The sequence below is a fragment of the Anarhichas minor genome, unplaced genomic scaffold (assembly GCF_050575085.1).
Source record: "Anarhichas minor isolate MPS153535 unplaced genomic scaffold, ASM5057508v1 ptg000136l, whole genome shotgun sequence".
Taxonomy (NCBI): Eukaryota; Metazoa; Chordata; class Actinopteri; order Perciformes; family Anarhichadidae; genus Anarhichas; species Anarhichas minor.
Window position 1 is genome coordinate 8,366,941 of NW_027466582.1, and position 20,487 is coordinate 8,387,427.

The 20,487-nt window shown below is 44.0% G+C and overlaps 1 protein-coding gene and 1 long non-coding RNA gene across 5 annotated transcripts in view; one reads left to right on the forward strand and one right to left on the reverse strand.

Moving 5' to 3' along the window:
* The window catches only part of utrn (utrophin), a 159,402-nt gene that overhangs the window by 135,575 nt on the left and 3,340 nt on the right, over window positions 1-20,487 (reverse strand). For 3 of the 4 annotated variants that reach the window (XM_076083599.1, XM_076083600.1, XM_076083597.1), the window contains exons 1-8: window positions 14,751-14,931; window positions 7,159-7,220; window positions 6,175-6,267; window positions 5,130-5,207; window positions 4,024-4,116; window positions 3,425-3,597; window positions 2,253-2,368; window positions 1,373-1,539 (exon numbers count right to left, since the gene is read on the reverse strand). In XM_076083599.1, the coding sequence (XP_075939714.1) occupies window positions 1,373-1,539; window positions 2,253-2,368; window positions 3,425-3,597; window positions 4,024-4,116; window positions 5,130-5,207; window positions 6,175-6,267; window positions 7,159-7,220; window positions 14,751-14,832 (864 nt within the window). In that variant the 5' untranslated portion in view covers window positions 14,833-14,931. Of the gene's footprint in view, window positions 1-1,372; window positions 1,540-2,252; window positions 2,369-3,424; window positions 3,598-4,023; window positions 4,117-5,129; window positions 5,208-6,174; window positions 6,268-7,158; window positions 7,221-14,750; window positions 14,932-20,487 lie in introns of those variants that run through there. The other variant, XM_076083598.1, reaches the window with a different exon arrangement.
* LOC142941613 (uncharacterized) lies at window positions 14,850-17,113 on the forward strand. Its single transcript, XR_012951497.1, has 2 exons — window positions 14,850-15,158; window positions 15,659-17,113. It is a non-coding gene; the product is annotated as an uncharacterized LOC142941613 (long non-coding RNA).

The following is a 20,487-nucleotide window of genomic DNA, read 5'->3' on the forward strand; positions in this document are numbered from 1 at the left end:
GTTGGCTAATGTCAGAGGGGTGAGTCATGGCTCTGCTCCCTATTTGCCTACGCCTGCTGTGCTTTTCATGAGCAGTGCTGGAGAGAATGAAGGAGATGGCTTTTTTTTTCTGGGTGGGGGTGACTCCCTCTATCTGGCAACACACACAATGAGACACTTCACAATATTCCTTTTATGCTTGCACATAACGGTGCCTGTGGCCTTCAAACTGAATGTTATCAGAAACACAACGCAGCAGTAAAGGTTGAAGCAGTTATGGGTTCAATTTTTTTTGCGCCTTCAGCTTTTCAGTTGTTGGGGGTTTTTTTTGTTACCAGGGGGCACAGACAAGGGGGGTTCAGACAGGCAGCCACTGGGGAGCACTGTGTCACTATTGAAATAACCGAACCATGGGGATTAAAGAGATAGTACACTGTTGTGTATATTTCTTGAGGGGTGTATCCATACACAAAATTATCATAAACAGGTTGGGGTGGGACATCCACTGTGCTGTTTACAAAAAGGTACATCCTATGAACCAAATATTTACAGTCTAGTACAGTACAATACTATTTGCAGTACATCTTATACTACATATTGGCATTTGCAGAACATAAATCCAAATATTCCGGACCAATAAAGTCAGATGTTCGACTGTTTGTTTCAATATGATAGTGAGGTTAGCCTAGCTCCCTGATAAACTATCCCATTCACTTCTTGAAAATAAGCTCTGAGGCAAACACGTGTATGATTATGATAATCTTAACAAATAAACACCACTTCTATGATTTTTTTTTTTTAGGCATAAATGCAATCAGCAGAAGTAAAAAGACGTACGGCTATAATAACGAACTATACCATGGTCGCATGACTTCACGTCAGCCCCCCCCTAAGTGAAAGGTGGAAAGGTGGACTGGTGTTCGGCGTGATGACGTTAAAAAAGGCGGTTGCTAACAAGTGGCTAAAGGAGATTACTTAAGACACGTAAATGCTTCAATGTTCGCAAGAGGGGCTTTTACAAAGGTTTTTGATTGACCTAGGTTTGTGTATCGAAAACCAGTTCTGAACTGCTTTTTTTTTATTCCAGTTGTAAATTCTCGAAGTTTGGACTCGATGTGCTTTTGTCTACATTGCTGGTTACCAGCTGTGGATTTTGAAAATTTACACATAAAAGAGCACCTTGGATTCCTTGAAAAACAGATGTCTCCATGGACTCAGCAGCTTAAACGGTTGTGAGAATAGATACAGTGACTTTCCCGTCGGTATGGATCCCACTTTGCCCCAAAATCGTTGTCCAGAAAAGCCTCAGCTGTTGGTGCTTTTTGCATGCTGATATCGTACCCTCCTGTATCATATCACATGAAGTACAAACATGCTGTGTTGTGCGTTTTACCTGAGCACTGAGGCCTGGACCCGAGTCCTCAGACTCCACTTTGTATTTGCGCGGGAGGGTCTCCACTTCTCTGATAGCCTCCATGCTCACGTCTTTGGGCAGCACGGCGAACAGCGATGTTACGTACATGATGATGGACTTCTTATCCGGTAACTGCACTGCCACGTCTGAGAGAGAGCGGGCAAGATGGTGGGAGGGAGGTGGATGTAAAGGCGGAAAGATCAGAGATAGAAATTAAGCGTGAGAAGCAGGAGGAGGAGAGTGGGGGATAGAGAGGTGAAAATTGCAGGTGGAGAAAAGCAGCATGGTCGATGGAGTGAGATAACGGTTAAGGGTGACAGCAGGAGATTAGATGGGACGGAAGGGGAGAGGGGAGGGAAAAAGGCAGGTTGAGGCAAGTTGTGCTAATTAAACAAGGCTTTGACACAGGTCAAGTGTGACTACCTCTCGGTCATGACATAACAAGAAGTGTCTGAACATAGACAGCTCATGTATACGTGCACACTGAGGAGCTTGAGGTGCTCCGTGAACTGTAAAAAACATTCTGCACAAACGCAGCTTAACAAATCTTCAGCCAAAGACAACACCAAGGTATTTGCTCCACCGTGAGCATATCCAACTGCTGGCAGGACATGAAGGCAGGCTCCATGAACACAGGCCATGTTTTAATATGTGGGAATTTTGGACAGTAAAATATAAGTCATTCCACATCCAGCTAATCTTTGGGACTACTATAAAAGGTAGTTGGTAGGTGCCTTTTCTTTTGTAAACAATTTGTTTTTACATTTTCATAAAAACTTTCTGCAGTTATTCTTGTCCAAATAATTACAGTTGGTGTACAGTGTGGTTCAGTGTTCAAAGCTGCTCAATAAGGCCGTACCTTCGGCATCCAGAAGCCTCTCAATAGCCAGCTGGTCTTTGGCTACAGTGAAGGCGTGGTCCAGTCTCTCCACAGGGCTCAGTCTGACCACCTGATCCCAGCTGAATGCATTTGGCCTGAAGACACAAAGAACAGTGGCGATGAGAGAGCAGCAACATGGAGACTGTAAACATTTCCAAAATGAAGGGTACGGTCTCAGATAATCCATAAAACACATGCATCATATCCACAAAAATGTGCACATTTCTCAAAGCGCTGGTGCTGTTGGAGGGAACATATAATCTGTTCTCCGCACAGAAAAGACTCTTCCCTTAGGTGTGCAGGGGGGACTTGTGTTGAGGCCAGTCGGGTGTGGAATGTGTGTGTTCGATTATCCACCTAAATCCTGGCCCAGGTCTAAACCAACACTGGCCTTTCTCACTGCTCACAGGCCTATGAGTGAGTGTGTGTGTGTGTGTGCGCGCATCACTAGTAAAGACAAGGGGTTACAGAAAGCGGGAAAAACAGCCTTAACGCTTCTCCCGCTCTCTTTCTTCCACACACACACAGCAGCTTACACACATACACCAAGCGTGTGTAAACAGTGGCATGGCAGGCGTAAACAGAGCAAGTCAAGCGGTGTACACACACCCGGCAGGCACTGACCTGTCAACCTGACCTCCTGCCACTTAGCCTGGGTATCCTCACAAGCGCTCTCACACACACACACACACACACACACACACACACACACACACACACACACACACACACACACACACACACACACACACACACACACACACACACACACACACACACACACACACACACACACACACACACACACACACACACACACACACACACACAACGCTTTCTACATATCGGCCATTCTGAAATTCCAGGAATTGGTTTCTTGAAGGTATTTGAAGCTCTTGGTCCGGGTTGCAGATGATTTACATTCAGAGTCAAAGGGTATATGTCAAATATGCAAAGACAACTCAAAGCGGAAAATTCTTCCAACAGCAACAAATATCAAACCGTGGCACGTAAGAAAGGTACGGAAAAACAAAGACATGAATGAAGACGGAGGATATTGTCTGTTTCATCAGAACACTGCAGTAAAGTGTTTGTTAACGTGACCCCGTTTTGCGCACCAGCAACGCCCAGAATCTATGATCTCTCCTCACCTGAAGTGATGAAGGATGCCGTTGAGAGCCAGGCCGTCAGCCCAGCTGGTGGTGAAGTTCAGCACATTGACTTCTTGGTAAGAGCGGGTGCACTGACGTACCCAACTCAGCAGGATCTTCTCACTGTTGGTCTGCTGCAGGTTGGACATGATATCCTTCATGATATCTTTCACCTGCACAAACATGGAAAAACACACATACATTAATATGGGTGAAGAAATAGGAGCGAAAACTTGCGTATGTTTTGTTTTTTGGTGCCATGGAAAGTGATGATTATTCTAATGATCACCTTACTAACCAGGGGACCATGATGAGAGCATCATGCGACCGGCATAGACTTCCAAAATTTATAAGAAATGGTTTGAGAAGATCAGTGAATGATAAGCATATTTACATGCTTACACGCACGTGTGCACATCAATGCTGATTTTTTAATCCCTCTGGATCATTAGTGAATTGGGAGTTTACCGTCAGCGCAAACATAATTGAGCCTTTGTGTGTGTGTGTGTGTGTGTGTGTGTGTGTGTGTGTGTGTGTGTGTGTGCAGGATGTGGGTGGAAAGAAGGGAACAGCCCGTGTGTGTCTACACGTGTGCTCACCTGCCAGTGGAGGATAATACTCCAGATGAGGCCCAAAGTCAGCTTGCGGTTCCCATCCACAATATCTGTCCCTCCTATGTTTACCAGATCGACCTGAGAGAAATGCCACACTCATTGAAAATACATAACTAATAATACAAGCAATGGCACATAGCTGGGTCCTGGTTGTAAAGTAGAAAAGATTCCTGTTTTTTGAGCAGATTAGTTGAAAAGCCAACCCAGTTGCACACAATGTAAAATCTTCTCAGAGAAAATCTTTTGTTTGCTGTAATCATAAAATCTTTTCAAAATGAAGCTGGTTACAGCACGAACCCTTACAGTAAAACACAAAGTAACATCTGAATGTCTTCATCAAGTGGAGCACATGTACTATTGCTTTGAATCTTAATGAGTGTCCACACCGGTACAGCTGAACACTTCTGGACCATGCATTTCCCCCACACAGTGGATTATACAACCCTAATTACACCCTTCCTATGAAGTGTGTCTGCAGCCTTGTCAGACACAAATCCTACGAGGAGAGGCCATGTGTGGACTGATTATATATGGAGATATTTTGGAGAGGATCAAGGCACAGAGTGGAACATGAGGTCAAGTGTCTGGTTAAACTAAAAAGTGACCTCTCTGTCTACGGCAGAGCCGACCTCTGACCCTTCTCTCGTCCCAATGAGCTCCATCCTGCCACACTGTCCCTTCTCTCTCCGTCACTCTTTCGTTTTGCACCACACATACGGTTCGTTATACTATTGTACACAGAGAGGAGGAGGGATGAGGGAGCAAAGGGGCGATGCAGAAAGAAAAATACAAAACTCAGTGTAGACAAAATGACACATTCATACAGGATGGAAATGTACACATATATGATAGTGTGAGACAATGTCAAATGTACCATAGCTAAAGCATTTGTGGATTTTCACTTCAACAACACAGCAGCAGGTAAGTTTACAGTTCACTATAGTTCCTTATTTGTGGCTGTGCTATGCTAAAATAAAACCCTGCAGACTCGTTGACCTGGTTAAGAACCACATGTACGTGGTTTGGCTTAAATCATCCGTCAACAGCAGCTGAGAGCACAAAATAACCAGCAGAAAACAACAGATACTCACATTATTTTGATGCAGGACTTGAAGAACTTTGTTGACATTGTTGAGAGCGTGCACTCTGGTTGAGCCTCTCTCTTTGGTCTGAGGAACAGGAAACACAACGCTGATCAGGTGACAGTATGTTTCTGTGTTATCATTAGCCCGCAGGAATCTTTGGCCGGTCGTTAAATCATCAGAGATACATAAAGCAGTTCCTCGAAAATTGAGCCTATGACACATTTATTCATTTATTTATTCACACTCGTGAAGAAATGTGAGGCATTGCTACAGCGAGGAAAAGGAATGCCATCACTCAGCGGAGTGCTTCTCTCCATACGTTAATCACAGCCATTACCCTATCAGCAGTGTCCACAGGCCAACATATGGAAAGAATGGCAGGATGAACAGCTGCCAGCTGAAAATCCTTTTTAAGTCTCCGCATAACTCGATCACTCATTAGCACCCCATTATAGAATTAGTATTGTGGTACCAGAGAGATAGCGTGTGCACATGTATGTGCCTGCATGTACGGCATGGAGACAGTTGGCACTCAAGTGTGGCTGCAGGTGCTAGAAAGCAGATATGCTGTTGAAGGGGTAACACCGAGGTGACACTGATAAAAAAAAAAAAGCAAAAATGAGTGCTCATGAGCGCCTGGTTGGTCACTGACGACATACATCCATAGAGAAAAATGAAGATAGTGTTTGTGTTTGTTAGGGGAAAGTATTAATTTAACCCGCTAATCTTCTGTTGAGCAAAATCTTTGTGGAGGAAAAACTGAAAATAACATACAAGCAGACAATACTACAATCAACAACTACACATCTGTAGTTGACGAAATGGAGAAAGTACATTGTTTCCAAAATATCTGCTCTTAATGTTTCTATTCAAGCATCCAAACTACATCTGCTGTGTGGCTCTAATGTTTGCATTCGATTTAAGGTCAAGATAAAGCTTTTGCTTGTACTAACTTGAGTGGATGCAGCAGTTACAACCCTGCCCATGCCCCCAAGAAACCTTTGAAAAAGTATTGATAAACCAATGCAAACCTTAATGTACACAAACTCACCAGTACAGTGCCAGTGAGACTCTCCAGCAGGTCCAGCAGCTTCCTCCCATCCCTCAGGTCAGAGAACATATCATTGATGGCCGGCTTCCCCGTCTGACAGGAGAAAACAGCAGAACTGGTAAAGGTTGTGTCTACAATGTGTCGGCATCAAGGATGAGAATTTTCCCTTTAAATCAACTATGTAATCCACTCAAGGAGGATATTTAAAATGACTGTCAGATTGGCATTGAGAGGGGCAAAAGTGGACTTAAATTCCCAGAGGCATAACATTAAAAATGGGTAGTTCATCCACCCAATGAAGGTCATAAACATGAAACATGAGCAACAAGATATTATTAACAGGTAAGTCAGGAGGGAATGTAGAAGCGTGGGACTTTTATTGTGAAGAATTTATAGGAAATTAAATTGCATTATAAAGAGACGAGAGTAACCACGGCATGAGAGCATTTTAGAGCTTCAAAGACCATTTTGGCAGGTCTGGAGAGTTTATAAAATCTATTAAGCATATTTAACACAACTGTGAATGGTGTGCTTATGAGAATGATGAGATAGAAAAACAGGGCCACACACACATAACGCCATTAGCGCTCTGAAGGAAGCTGTTGCTGGGTAGAGTAATGGACTACGACGTGCAGTAAAACTAAATGTTTAGTTCATTGGTCTGAACATTTGTGCTTCATTTTACCGCATTCAAATGAGAAATATTAAAGTAAATCATAGAACAGTAGCAACAACATTTACACAATGCAAGGTTCACATTTCAACAGTTTACTACCCGACTACCCTGCTAGCAGCAAAGCTAACCTGCTGCAATAACCTTGATGTAGTCCCACCGTTTCAGTCCCTCTATAAAGTTTTTTATTTTAATATCAGGCAGATGAAGCTCTTTTAAAAGCAATAACTCAGCTTAATGGCCTTCTTTCTGAATACATTTGCATTTTCTAATCTGTTTTTAAGCAGTGCAGTTAAAGCCTTTCACGTTACCTTGGAGAGCTGTGCATTTATCCATTTGGTGAATGTTTTCTTCTGTACTGAATCATGCTCATCTGTGGAGGACAGAGAAGAGGGGTTGTTAGAAAGCTGGTTGATAGACCAGCTGATAGTGGTTAATAAAAAAATGCCCACATCGACGGAAGGTACAGCCAGTCTTATGACCACAGCACAGAACATTGTTAACACTCAAAGTCCATTTTCACTCGTTTATTTCAGGAACCCACTGCCTTAATTCACTCTCACGCTGACATGCTGGTAAATGGTTACTGAGGCTGGAGGCGTCACGGCTTAAAAGCCTCATGATCGATGCGGCTGGAACACCAGAAAACTACAGCAACACAATGCAGGCAAGAGGGGCGCTGGATCATTTGTAGAAAATGTCAGAAAGGTGTGTGTCAGTAGAGGAAACCTATCTGCATCTGTGCACAGATGCCCATTTATAATGTTCCCCTGGTCTCCGAATCCAAATGGACAAATATTTCACATTCTCTTCCCGCTCGACTCCCTTCCTGCTGCATTCTCTCCAATAAGGCCTTATTGTGTGTCAGCTGCTCTGATGTGCCTGGGCGTCGGCTGGCTACTGTAATGGATCAGAGTTAGCTCCATACAACGCCTTGGACTTGACTTTGAAAATTATTTTTACCACTTTGTCCCACATTTAAAAGAATAAGGAGTAAAACAATCCATTTCATTATTAAAACTTTATTTATATCTTTACAATATATTTTAGCTTGTGACATATCAGAGGCAATAGGACAAAATGACATGTTGAGATGGATATTTTACAATCATAGCTGAAGGAGGCCTCTGCAGGTGTTGTGTACAGTAGATCAGTGATAAATGAAATGAAGTGGAAAAATCCATTTCCATGTGCCCAGGAAATGATTAATGATGATTAATCATAAAACACTAAATTAAACAAAGGCATTTTTGAACCGCAGACTAATTTGTAAAGTAATGACTCAAAACATGTCGTGATTACAGCTGCTCAGGTGTGAGGATTTCATTCTTTTCAGCAAACCCATCATTTAGGAAACTGAATCTTTCATTTATTTTATTTTTTTACTCTACAGACAAAATAAGCAATTGCAAGTCTTCAATTTAGACTAGGAATGATCATATCTGTGAGATCAGTATCAGTACTCAGTAATCAACAATCCCAGGATGTATGGTGGTGGATCATTAAACTCCAGACAAGAACATCAAATCACTGCAGACAAATATGACATTCCTCAGCAAAGTATAGCAGCCGTATGAACTTCCAGTCAAACACAGAAGATAAACTGCCACTGTCATTCAACTAGTCGCTGTGTAAAGTACCATGAACTGAACAAAAGGTCGGAGGTTATGATCACCAGCCCCAACAGTCATCGGCTTCTTTGTTTGGGTGTGTGTGTGTGTGTGTGTGTGTGTGTGTGTGTGTGTGTGTGTGTGTGTGCGCTCGCACAGCCGCTGGCTGGGTGAGAAGGGGCATAAAAACAAGAATGTACTGCAAACAGAGGCCAGAGGTAGGGGTGAGAGAGGTGAAGAGATGAGAGGAGGAGATAAATGGTGGTGGAAGAGACAAGACTCGACTAGAGACAGGATTTTTTTTTGGAGCTATGACGGGTCAACGTATAGAAGGCGTTGTCTGCTATACAGATAGTTAAGCCCTTTGAGGGAATTTTTTGATTTTGGGGAAGAAGACAAGACAGAGTTTCTACATCTTCCATTTTATTATGAAATTCCATTCTTTAGGGATACTCTAAACTTTTGGCTGAATTTGAAAACTTTTTAGTTGTCAAACAAATAATCTAAAATTCCGTGAAAACCAGAGAAGCTGATTGGGGCAGAGAAGAAGAAGGTGGAGGGGTGTTTCTGTGGAAGGAGACTCGTGGAAGGGTGAGGTTTTTAGGTGGGAACTAAAGCAGGAGAGACTAGTTACTCGTATACACTTGCACTGCGTCCTCTTCTCTGTGCCATTGTCTTTAAAAGGGCTTTGAACCGTGACACTGTAAAAAGGCCCTCCTGAGAGTATGTTGACCTATTTTTCCACATAAATCTCAGGCAGCAACAATAAAAACCTAAAGGATTCTTTCTCAAGAGGTGAGGAAGACAAAGAGGCGATCGCTGAAGGAGGTGATGAATCAAAGAAGGTGATGCAGAGAAAAGGATACAGGAGACAAAGGCGGTCATGGGGTCTTTGAAAAAATAAAACGATAGTGTGATTGACAAAAGGGTAGGTGACATAACAGAGGGCCCAATAACTGTGGGCAATCAATCACAGCGGATAACGGACCGGTGGAATGGCTTAACATGTCCCGACAGACACGGAGGGAGGAAGAATGAAAGACAAAACAACAAAGAGAGAAAACAAGGAGAGAGAGAGAGAGAGAGACAAAAAGATAAAGAGAGGCAGCCAGAGAGAGAGAGAGAGAGAAATGCTGGCAAGAACGTTGAGAAAACAACTCACGAGGAGCAGGACAGGTACAGGACAAGCATGCTTTCAACACAATATACATTTTCCTTTTATAAAATGCGGAGGCCTCCTGTCCTGTCGGTCTTATCAGCAGCCTGTGGAGGGCCTCTGGGGCCCGTGAGGAGAGGGTCCCCGTGGGCTCGGGTCTCCTCCTTACCACCTCGACAGGACAATACACTCGATTCATGCCCTGCTCCACCTCAATCTGTCTGCTGCTCCTACTCACCACAGCACAGGAATGTCTTACTGGTGGACGGATCAAAGCAGCGACGGGGCTGTGTGTGCGCAAGTGTGTTCAAGAGGGTGGGTGTGTGTGTGTGTGTGTGTGTGTGTGTGTGTGTGGGTGTGTGTGAGAGCAAGAGAGAGAAAAATACCCTCACCGAGCAGAGTCTGTATAAACATCACTAACACACCATTACATATGTATTGATATGAGCATTTACGTTACACACACAAAGTGAATACAGTGTCTAGTGCCTGTAAGTAAAGTCTAATTAGTTATGCTGAGGCCATAGAATACCAATGATTAGAGAGAGAGAGTCAACACTCATTTTAAAACTACACTAGACGAGGTTTGTTTAAAACACCCCATTCTAATGAGCTGGTATGCCAAAGGGATGCTGATAAGTTAAGTTACAAAAACAACTCAACTATATGTACAGATTGTGTTACTCTCGTCTCTTTGTAACACTTTGCTATTTAGAGTATTGTGCCGTGTCTAGTTCACGGATTTCACACAAATTCCTGTTCAACTTATCATTTAAACCCACTGCTGTTGCTAATTGAAGCCTGTCAACATATCATCTTGGCTTGGTGTATATTTAAACCACAAAAAAAAAAAAAAAAGGCATTAATAGAAGCATTGGACATCAAATGGTGGATTCCTTCTAGTAATGTTAATTATTACTGAGGAAATAGAACCATCACTGAATTTGAGGTCCTAATATAAAAAAGCTAAGTTTTTGCCTGGTCCTATTCAAAACAACTGGCAACAGTTGAGTAATGCTTGCACTGGAAACCAATCGTTTTGGGTCACTTGGTCATGTGGTAAAGATATCCCATCAGCCCAGTGAACTAACCCTAACCCTAGCACAGAGGAGCAAGAGTCACAGGCCCATTTATTTTCAGAACAAGCAGTCAACCCCTGTCAAATAATCAGTCGTCATATTTCACATGACTGAGCCAAACACACTCACACACACACACGCATTAGTGTAAGCGGAGTCACGTACAGTCAATGTGCTGGGAAACAAATGCTTCTCTTCCTCAACAGCCAAACAGGAAGTAGTGATTACATCAGGAAGAGTCATCCCACTGGTGTCCTCTCACGGTCCACTGAGCACACGCATGCTCTCAATATGTTGTTGTGTACACACTTGCACGCTCACACCACAGCAGACTAACTGTTTTCTTTCACCTTTTGTCTCGGGTTCCCCTTCTATTAAAATACTAATTCTCATACTTATGTGCACAGCCTGTTTGCAGAGCTCTCTGTTTATTTCAAAATGAGCAATACGTTCTGCAAACAACCCCCTCCCCCTCCCCCGAATATTTTTCGGAGATATTCTATGATCTGTCAAAAGTGCCTGGCTGCGCCCACTTCCCTTGACCCAGTGTTGACCAACATTAAAGAAGTACGCTTTGACTGAGAAGTTTGAGAAAAATGAACCGCAAGCAAACCTCAAAAGAGGACATAAGCAGGCAAGAAACACACATGTTCTTCAGAGCAGCCAGCTGGGAACACAGAGCAGACACGTAGAATATACAGCTCCGGTCTATTAGTGTATCCCCCCCCCCCCCCCTCTCACAGGTGGAGAGAGCCTGTGACCACACAGCGAGGAGAAGGGGGGGGGGGGGCACCGAGGTGAAAATCAAACAAACCCTCAGGGTTTCCACGGCAGCATCACACGGTCAACACGAGAACTCAGAGATTAGATAAATAGAGATATTTACAAAGTTTAGCTGCACCAGCGAGCAGCGATTACCTTTAGCTGAGGTAGACTTGTTAAGTTATACTTAGATAAAGCGAAAACTTTTCTCAACAATTGATTCGTTATAGCCTAAAATGCATGTGTGGCCACTGAATGAATAACAGACGCCACACATTTAGCCCCAGTATCAGCTGAAGTAACTGAAGGTTTAATAAGCAGGAAAATGAACTGGAGTGTTTGTTTGAAAGTTGTCACAGTGTTGAAAGCCACTACACCAAAAATAAACTGTTTCTGTACACACTTTAACAGAGTCATCGGAGATGAAACATTAAGGAAGGCTTATGTCGTGGCTATAAAACGACTCTCAAGCAGATGCTGCATTCATTAAAAAAAGGTTTTCCAGGGTGAACTTCACCTTGATGAGAGTCTAGAAGGAGGCTCATCTTTTAACTGTCTTGTCTTTCAGTCCAGCACCACCCGCAGCCTAGTGGAGGGCACTGATTCGTGAAGCTCTGTTTATACTCACGCTTGGCCTCCGCGAGCGCCGAGCATGAACGGAGGCGTTTATTCTCTATGCGCTGCATTATTCACCGAAACGCCAGAGGGCGTACAAACAAAATGAACTGTGGGGAATCAAACCGCAAAAACGCCATAAACCAAGGTTATCCGTAAACTCATATCTCATATTTATGGACTACGGTTTTGCGTTTGTACAAGCCCTGTAAAGAAACATGTTAAGTATTACATGCAAGAGAAAGAAACTAAGGTTTAATACCCTGTAAAACTATTTGATTTGGTTGCTAAATATATACTCAAATGAAGATTTTTTTTTAACACCTCCTGTTACTGAAGCATCGAAAAACAAATTGGCCTTCTTTGTATCACCCCGAGACAAATAAAGTGTTTTTATCAGTGAGGTGACCAAGCGCCGCGACCACTTGCGGAGCCCTGATTGTGTCATTTTCTGGCGCGCGCCTCACATAAAATAAGCTTTACACAGGACACAAACAGTCCTACAACAATCACAACCTTTCAGGCCAACCATTGTCCATCACTGAACTTAGAATCTCTCTGACAAATTTCAACTTTTCCTCATATATGTATGTTCACATAAAACTGAATCCAGTTAACAGTTGGATGGGACGTGTTTTATGTTGACTATGTACGTTGCGAGGAATGCATAGAATTCCTATCATTTCCACCGTGCATTCCTCCCTCCTCCCTCCAGTGGTCACTTGTCTAAGCTTGTCCCAGGCGGCGGCGGCGGCGGCACACAGCCTTGTTGACACTCTTCCCCCGCTAAGATCTGGGAATTTGTAAGGAAAACACTTCAGAACGTCCAGAAAGATTAACCCATATCCCCACTTAGCAGCCTGAAAAACATCTCTGTGGCGAGCTGGCCGAGCATGAATGGTGAAGTGAGGAAGTACTGGAATCTAGTGAAGTCACAGCAGGTTGACTGACTGTAAGCCAAGTCAGAGATACAACTTGAAGATGGTAAAGTGAATGAGAATAAAGCAAAGAGTGGTGAAGATGTAGTGTCTAACAAGAATGTCTTCCATTAAATGAGCATCTTTAAGAACATACTTATAAAGTAACAACTGTGGTAAACTGTGGCATCTTTACTGTACATATAATAGTACATATATGACAATACACTTGAATCTAAATCTATACAGCATTTGTCTACCACACAAAACTGCACCACCTGTAAACACACCCAGCTGCCACCAGGCCATGTGTCACACATCTGTCAAAAGTTCCTACCTCTGAGTTTGAGCCCATACTCTGCCATCATTTACCATAAGCCCCCGCAATGCTGAACCAAAGAAGAGATAATCCAAGTGTATCAGCACAAAACAGAGTTTGACATTCATGCCTCACTCTCCTCCTCTCTCTCTCTCTCTCTCTCTCCTGCCTCTGTCGCTCCTTGACCAGCGAGGGATGAAAAGATCAGAAGAATGCAGCAAAGAGAGAGAGAGGGAGAGAGAGAGGGAGAGAGAGAGGAGGGAAAGAGGGACACTGCCAATGAAAGGGAAACAGATTGGGGGCAGAGCAGAACACGACAGGGCAGGCCTAGCGTGGGGAGTTACAATGCATCGTGGGACAAGGAGGGAACACAGGTGAACACAGAAACACTGTTCGGCACCATCCCTGCGTGCAAAAGGGCAGAGTGCACGAGCCGTGACGAGATGGGAAAAGGAGACAAACAAGGTATCGCCCGGAGATCGCTGCCCAAATATGTGGCGGGGCAGAGGCTTTAACTTTCGGATCTGCATCTGCTGGAAATCCTCCGAACTCAAAGTTTGCCCACATTCCTCAGATCCAATCCTCCATATACTGTATATTCTACGACGCTTGTCTTTACATTAAGACTTTTAACCCTCGTACACGACGCAGCTGTCACAAGCAACACAACACACAGGAGCCTGAGTGAGAGTAATCTAAGGTATTGGGTCATAAAATAACTGCAGTGATTTTAAGAGCGATGAACTCAACAATGTGTAGCTGAAGTGAAAAGTTCCAATGATACAGAAAATGCCGGCACTTTGACAAAAAAAATAAATAATAGAAAAGCCTTTTCAGATGCAAAAGAGGGTCAAACTATTTCAAATACTAATGTGATGCAGTGTGAGAAAAAGAGAAAAAGGACCATAACGACAGAAACATTCACCTTATTATTTCACTTTCACACACCTTTTTGCATCTAAAACATTCTAGTTCAGTAAAAGTCTTTTTTCTTCACGATGAAAGTGAGAAATCTGTAAATTTCATCTCAAAACAAAACCTGATGCCAGTTGTTGACCAGCTGCATGCAGCAAACACAGAGATGCTAAAGATACAGGTCAGCACATCATTAAGAAACAAACAAACAAATATCTGGAGATTGAGAGGTGAAAACACACACACACACACAACCTAATTATTTTTGCATGAAGCATCCGAGACAAAAACAAAAGTGACAGATGATGTTACATTTGGACTTAAGTGCTGTCTGTGGGTATGAAACACAGTGAACTGCTGCTGGCATGTTCAGAGCATCACTGGGTGGTTTAACAGAGCGCCTGAACCCTTTGTCAAGTGATCGGGCGAGTGAAGTGGATAAACAGCTAAGTTTCCTGTCATGCTTCTTTGAATTCGTTGTTAAACTCCTCCACAGATGGGCAGTGATACAGATGTGCTCATCCACTTACCTAGATCAGGACTACTTTCAGGCTTTCCTTTCCTCCTGAAAAAGTCACGCTTTCTCCACGACATCCACTTACTCAAATTCATGTTGGAAAGCAAGTCTTTGTACAAAACAAAACAAAAAAAGAGAGAAAGGGACGGAGAAAGAAAGAGAAACAAATCCGGAACAGGAAGGCAAGAAGGTGGTGGTGCGAGCGAGAGAGAGAGAGAGAGAGAGAGAGAGAGAGAGAGAAAGAGGAAGAGGAAGTAGAGGTGTGAGAGCACTTATCGGGTACGCTGGGTTTGTTTATTTGGGGTGCTGGGCCGGGGGGGGTTGTCAAATGTGACATCCCACACATGTTCACACTCGACAAGGAGGATGAGGAAAAGTGAGTGACAAGAGCAGGGGCTGCTTCGGCAAGTCAATTAAAAAGGTAAGTGACAGGTGACGTAGACGCTTGTTGACGTATACGAAATGCACTGCTGTAACTGACAGCTGATTCTCCCCCTGACAAAACTAAATACTGACGGGGACGGCGGCCTCTCGCTCTCCCGTGTCGCAGAGAGCGACAGCAGATAAACATGATCAAGAGAGACCTGAACCCGCAAACATACCGCTGACACCCATCGGCTCCAGCAGCCACTTCCTTTGCTGCCGTTTATGTGAAAGTATCAAAGAAATGACTCGGCATAAATGCAGGACGTGCAGTCCAAAACTGTGACTCGTGACATTTAATGCAGGTCTGCGAGCCAGCGTGGTGGAACAGGGAACCGGGCAAAGGTCTGAGTCCATTTGCTCATTGACATATTTAGTCAATGAGGGGCAACTGAACAAACAAGTCTATTCCCACAGAGAGAGAGGGGGGGGGGGGGGGCAGAGGGAGAAAGTTAATTTCCCTGTCTTTTGTTTTCTCTTTTTCCTTCCTTCAAAAAGAGGAAGTAGAGGAGGAATACCAGCCCGGTCCACCCGTGACCAACTTCCTGAGTGTGACTGAATGAAATCCACTTCCTTCCAGAGAGAGAGAGAGTTGTAGCAGCTGGTCTGGTCACAACTCAAAGAGGAAGGACTCGGGTTGGGGTGAGGCTGGCTTTGGCAGTGACCGAAGGAATCAGAGACCAAAAAGGGACTTTCCACCCGGCTGCATCAGTCATGAACCCAGAGACAGGCATCCCCCTCCGTCATTCCGTCCTCACACACCCCGCCGAGAGCATCCGTCATCGAGCTGGTTGGATGAAGCCGTGTGAGTGCACATTGCACTGGCATAAACATCTCTGTGTCTCTCACACACACACACACATACACTTCATTCATCAAGACGCACTGTATTTATGTTGATATATGAATCAAATAACTCATCCGTACGTCACAAAGCCGAACAAAAACAATGATGTCGAGCTACAAGGTTCAGAGTTGTGACTGTGTGTATCCTCCTATGGCTGACCAACAAAAGCCTCCTCGCTCACAAACTCAATAAACGACATTTACACTACATCCAAAATTAATATTTTACAATCAAGGAGAGTCACATACCCATGCCTTCTAGTTACACTGTTGACACCCACTCGCCACTGACAAAAACGTCCACTGTACTGTCACTCTTTGACGTCCAGCAGACATGTGTAATGGAATAATGTAATTAACGTTATAGTTGTGCCCTCTTTCTGGCAGCTTCCTGTCCTGATTGTCAACTTTCCTTTCTGTTTGTGATCCCCACCCGTCACAAAACGGCAGTCAAGAGTCGCACGCCTCACTCAAACTTTTACATGATTTGTTGCAACAACCCATGGCGGTTGGGGCTACCTGTCCACTTGTTTTACAAGTTGAACAATGATAGATGTCTCTATGATTATTATCTCAAACGCACAGCAGTTAACAGGGCCATAAAATGTAGGACATGCTGAAAATGGTTGCTTAACAGGAACATACCTTTCCAGAAGTGGCAGATGTGATCAGGTAATCATGGCTGTGCTTCACACACACACACACACACACACACACACACACACACACACACACACACACACACACACACACACACACACACACACACACACACACACACACACACACACACACACACACACACACACACACACACACACACACACACATGAATACACAGATACAGAGCAGACGAGTCAGTGGTGTGACCAGCGTCCAAGAGGAAGAGATGGAAGATGCACATTTCTAAATCATATCATTATATGAATCATTTCTATCATATGCATTGAATGTGTTGTAAGATTTCTTCCTTGTTAGGAGTTTTTCCTGTACCGATGCGAGGGTCCTGGGACAGAGGATGTCGTATGTGTACAGATTGTTACGCCCTCTGAGGGAAATTTGTGATTTTGTGCTCTACAAAATAAACTGAAGTTAAATTGAATTAAATCCTCAAAATGTCTTTGTAGAGGTGCACAACATGTACAGTAGCCACACTGTCCTTGGCTGACCTGAGACCTTTTCTCACCCACTTTGTCCTGTTCATACCGACCACTGTGTGTAGGGTGTGAAAAATACAAAAACAATGTTCAACATATTCTAAACTCCCCCCAGGGCTAGGTAGTAAAAAAAAAAAAAACAACTGTAGAGTTTCTGGTATCATTCCCACTTTGAACACAGTGTCACAAAGCTTTATGCACCTAGTTTTAGTCCATCAATACTAGAACAAGTAACACAAACAATTAAGTACCAAAGGACAAAAAAAAACTTCAGCACTATCAGAAAAAAGACATTTCAATAGAGGGATTCAATCTCCTCACGTTATTTACTCAGTGGTGAAATATACCACAGTAGCTTCCAAGGGTTAATCTAATCTCTCTTTGGGCCTCAGCCTATTTTTTTGTTTTAGTAAATCCTGTCATGCGAGGGGTCAGAAGGTAGATTGGGCAACATGGCTTTGTGGCCCTAATGAGCGAGGGAAAGGGGCTGAAAGGTGGGGGGGTGTTTAAACTAGAAGGGCTTGCTTTGGAAAGGAGAGATTCACAGTAAAGAGGAGACCAGTTTCTATGTGTTCAACAACCACAGGAACATCCAGCACTGATCATTTACTGACATTTTCAGCCCTCTCTAGAGGAGTTTAAATGTCAGCTGGGCGTGGTGTCTGAATGCTGCTGGGCGGGCGGGCGGGCGCACGCGCGCACACACACACACACACACATTCACATGGACATGGACCAAAGAGGCAGAGTCCCACAGACAACCACACCCTGGGGAGATGTTTTGGCCACCGCTTCCAGTCCCATATTTCCAGCCTGAGTTTTGCAGAGCTTGTTTCCTCCCACTTCCCAGGCAGCCAAATCCAACACACACTTGTGTGTGTGTGTATACTGTATATACTGTATATATCTAGCTCCATTCCCTGCGGACACTTTGCTTCCTCAAAGTCAAAAAGATGCTCTTGGAAAATCTCAGTGACCATGGACCCTGACAGGAAAGTGAAGCTCAAACACCAGAGGCAGAGAAACAAAACAAATTCAGGTCGCGACATCTCAGAAGGAGAGGGCGGCCACAGTGAAAGCTTCTTTGTTTTGATTTGTGTTCCATGCTACCCACACATGCAGATGCACACCCATCATTATGTATTTGCATAAGACTGCATACCTCTGACAGAAAGTTGTTACCGTCATGGCTGAAACTCGTATCAACACTGGGTACACCCTGCTACGAGCAGCCAAGGCTAGCATTAAGCAATCCATGACGTGTATCTGAGCTCGTATGGTGACAAACCTTCAGAGAAATCTTCCTACCACACCCTCCTCCATTTGGTTCCTGTTCTCTTATAAGACACGAGGGTTAGAAATTACTGCTGGTAAAATATGCAAGTGGATGCTAGATATGCTGACAATAATAGAGATATAACACTCAAGGAGCTGGAGTCATCTTTTATCTGTCTAACCCTAACATTTACAAAGTCACAGTCAGTGAATAACAGGAGAGAGCACTGAGTGAGGGAAAGAAAAGATACATAAAACAGCAGAGAATAGAAAGATGAAGAAGAACAAGACCAGGTCAGGTAACCAGAGTTCCCAGTTCCCCTGCAGAGCTCTCAAGTGACAAATAAACAGAGAGGAAATAAGGTCATGTGAGTGTCCATTACTGTGTAATGGTGGTTAAACAACAGTGGATGATATATGACCTTTCACCTTTGTTTGCACTCTGGAATGGGTAGGGGGAGGGGAAGGGAATGGGCAGGATAGGTAGATAGGTGTTGTGGGGTAATTCAACCAGGAAACTACTCGTTAACATCTGGTTCAGCTCTTTAAGAACTGCTGTGCCACGACCCGGACCACACACATCTGGTTCTCAACAGAGTTCAGCCTATTGGGTCAGTTTTAGGGGTACAGGTAATGATCCCTTCATTGCAGTGCGTCCGTAGACGATTTCTGTAGATTAATTGTGTGAGATTCAGGTCTATTTAATGCGAGACAATATACCTGTCACGAGTCCCTAAAGCTTACGGGAAAGTCATCAAGCTGCCTGAAGGTGTAACGAAGAAAAACAACACAAATACTCACAGCTGAGGAGCAGGAACCGGCTACTTTGTTTGATAAATGACTCAAACTCTTAACATTATTCAATCTTGAAACGCTTTTTAGTCTTTTTCAGTGTGGCATGTGCTGAACAATACTGAAATGCTGCATCGCACCAACTTGTCAAGGGAGCAAAGGGAAAACAGCACCTGAGAGTAGGGCTTACACATGACAGGTACATGTTGGGCATATTTCTGTTTAGTGCGTAAACCCGTCAATCACTCAGTTGAGTCACTTTTCCCAGAAGCACTACTTTCTCCAGCTGCACACGGTTCTACCCTGCACATTTGTCTCTGTCTCCCTGGTCCCTTGCATAACAACTCGACACGCTGGCAAACATGAGCCCCCCCCCCCCCCCCCCCCCCCCCTCAAGCGGCATGAGTGTGCATATGTGAGAGGGACAGACTGTCTAGCCTGCTGACCTCCATCATAGGTGGCAGTGTACAGATCTCACTGTAGTACTAGTTCACATATAGAGCACACGGCAGCTGAAATAACTGAAACAAAGGTTCAAAATGAAAACTTCTGTTTACTCCCTCCACATGATCGGGATGACCGGTGTTCATTTTCTCACAGTCAGCAATAATGACGAAAAAGAGAGGTGCGAGAGCGCGCATGCTGTTTGAGCATACACTCCTTCAGTAAAGTCTTCAACACAGCTCGTCTCAGCTGTGAAAACATCCGTCCACCTGCCCACACACACACACACACACACACACACACACACACACCTGCTTGTCAATCACCTCTCAAAGCCCATGTTTCAGCCCCACGTATGCTACAAATCTCTCTTCCTCACCATCTATCTTCCTGTCTCGACTTCTTCCATCGCAGCAGACAAACCCACGTTTGTTAGGCTTTCACAGGATCAATTAGAACAACCGGCCTCTGAAAGATAACCTTTTTCCTAATTTTCTCATCGTGAGGTGTGCAGCTGTTTTCCCTGGTTTGACGTGGATTTGCAGAGTTCACGCAGCCTCTGACTTAAAGAACAGAACACCTCATTTCAGCCATATTTCCGAAAAAGGCCAGAAACAATTAGGCAAAAGGCCTTCGACACACAAGCGTGCCCTGCAGGTTCTCTGTGGGTCGTTTTAGTGAGCAGCTAAGCTACGCGCTTTGCCAGAAAAAGAAAACATTACTTTTGGGGTTGCTAGGGAAACCGGAATCTCTGTAAGAAAAAGCATTGTGGTCTGGATACGAGCGTTGTAAATTACAAACTCCTGCCGGCAC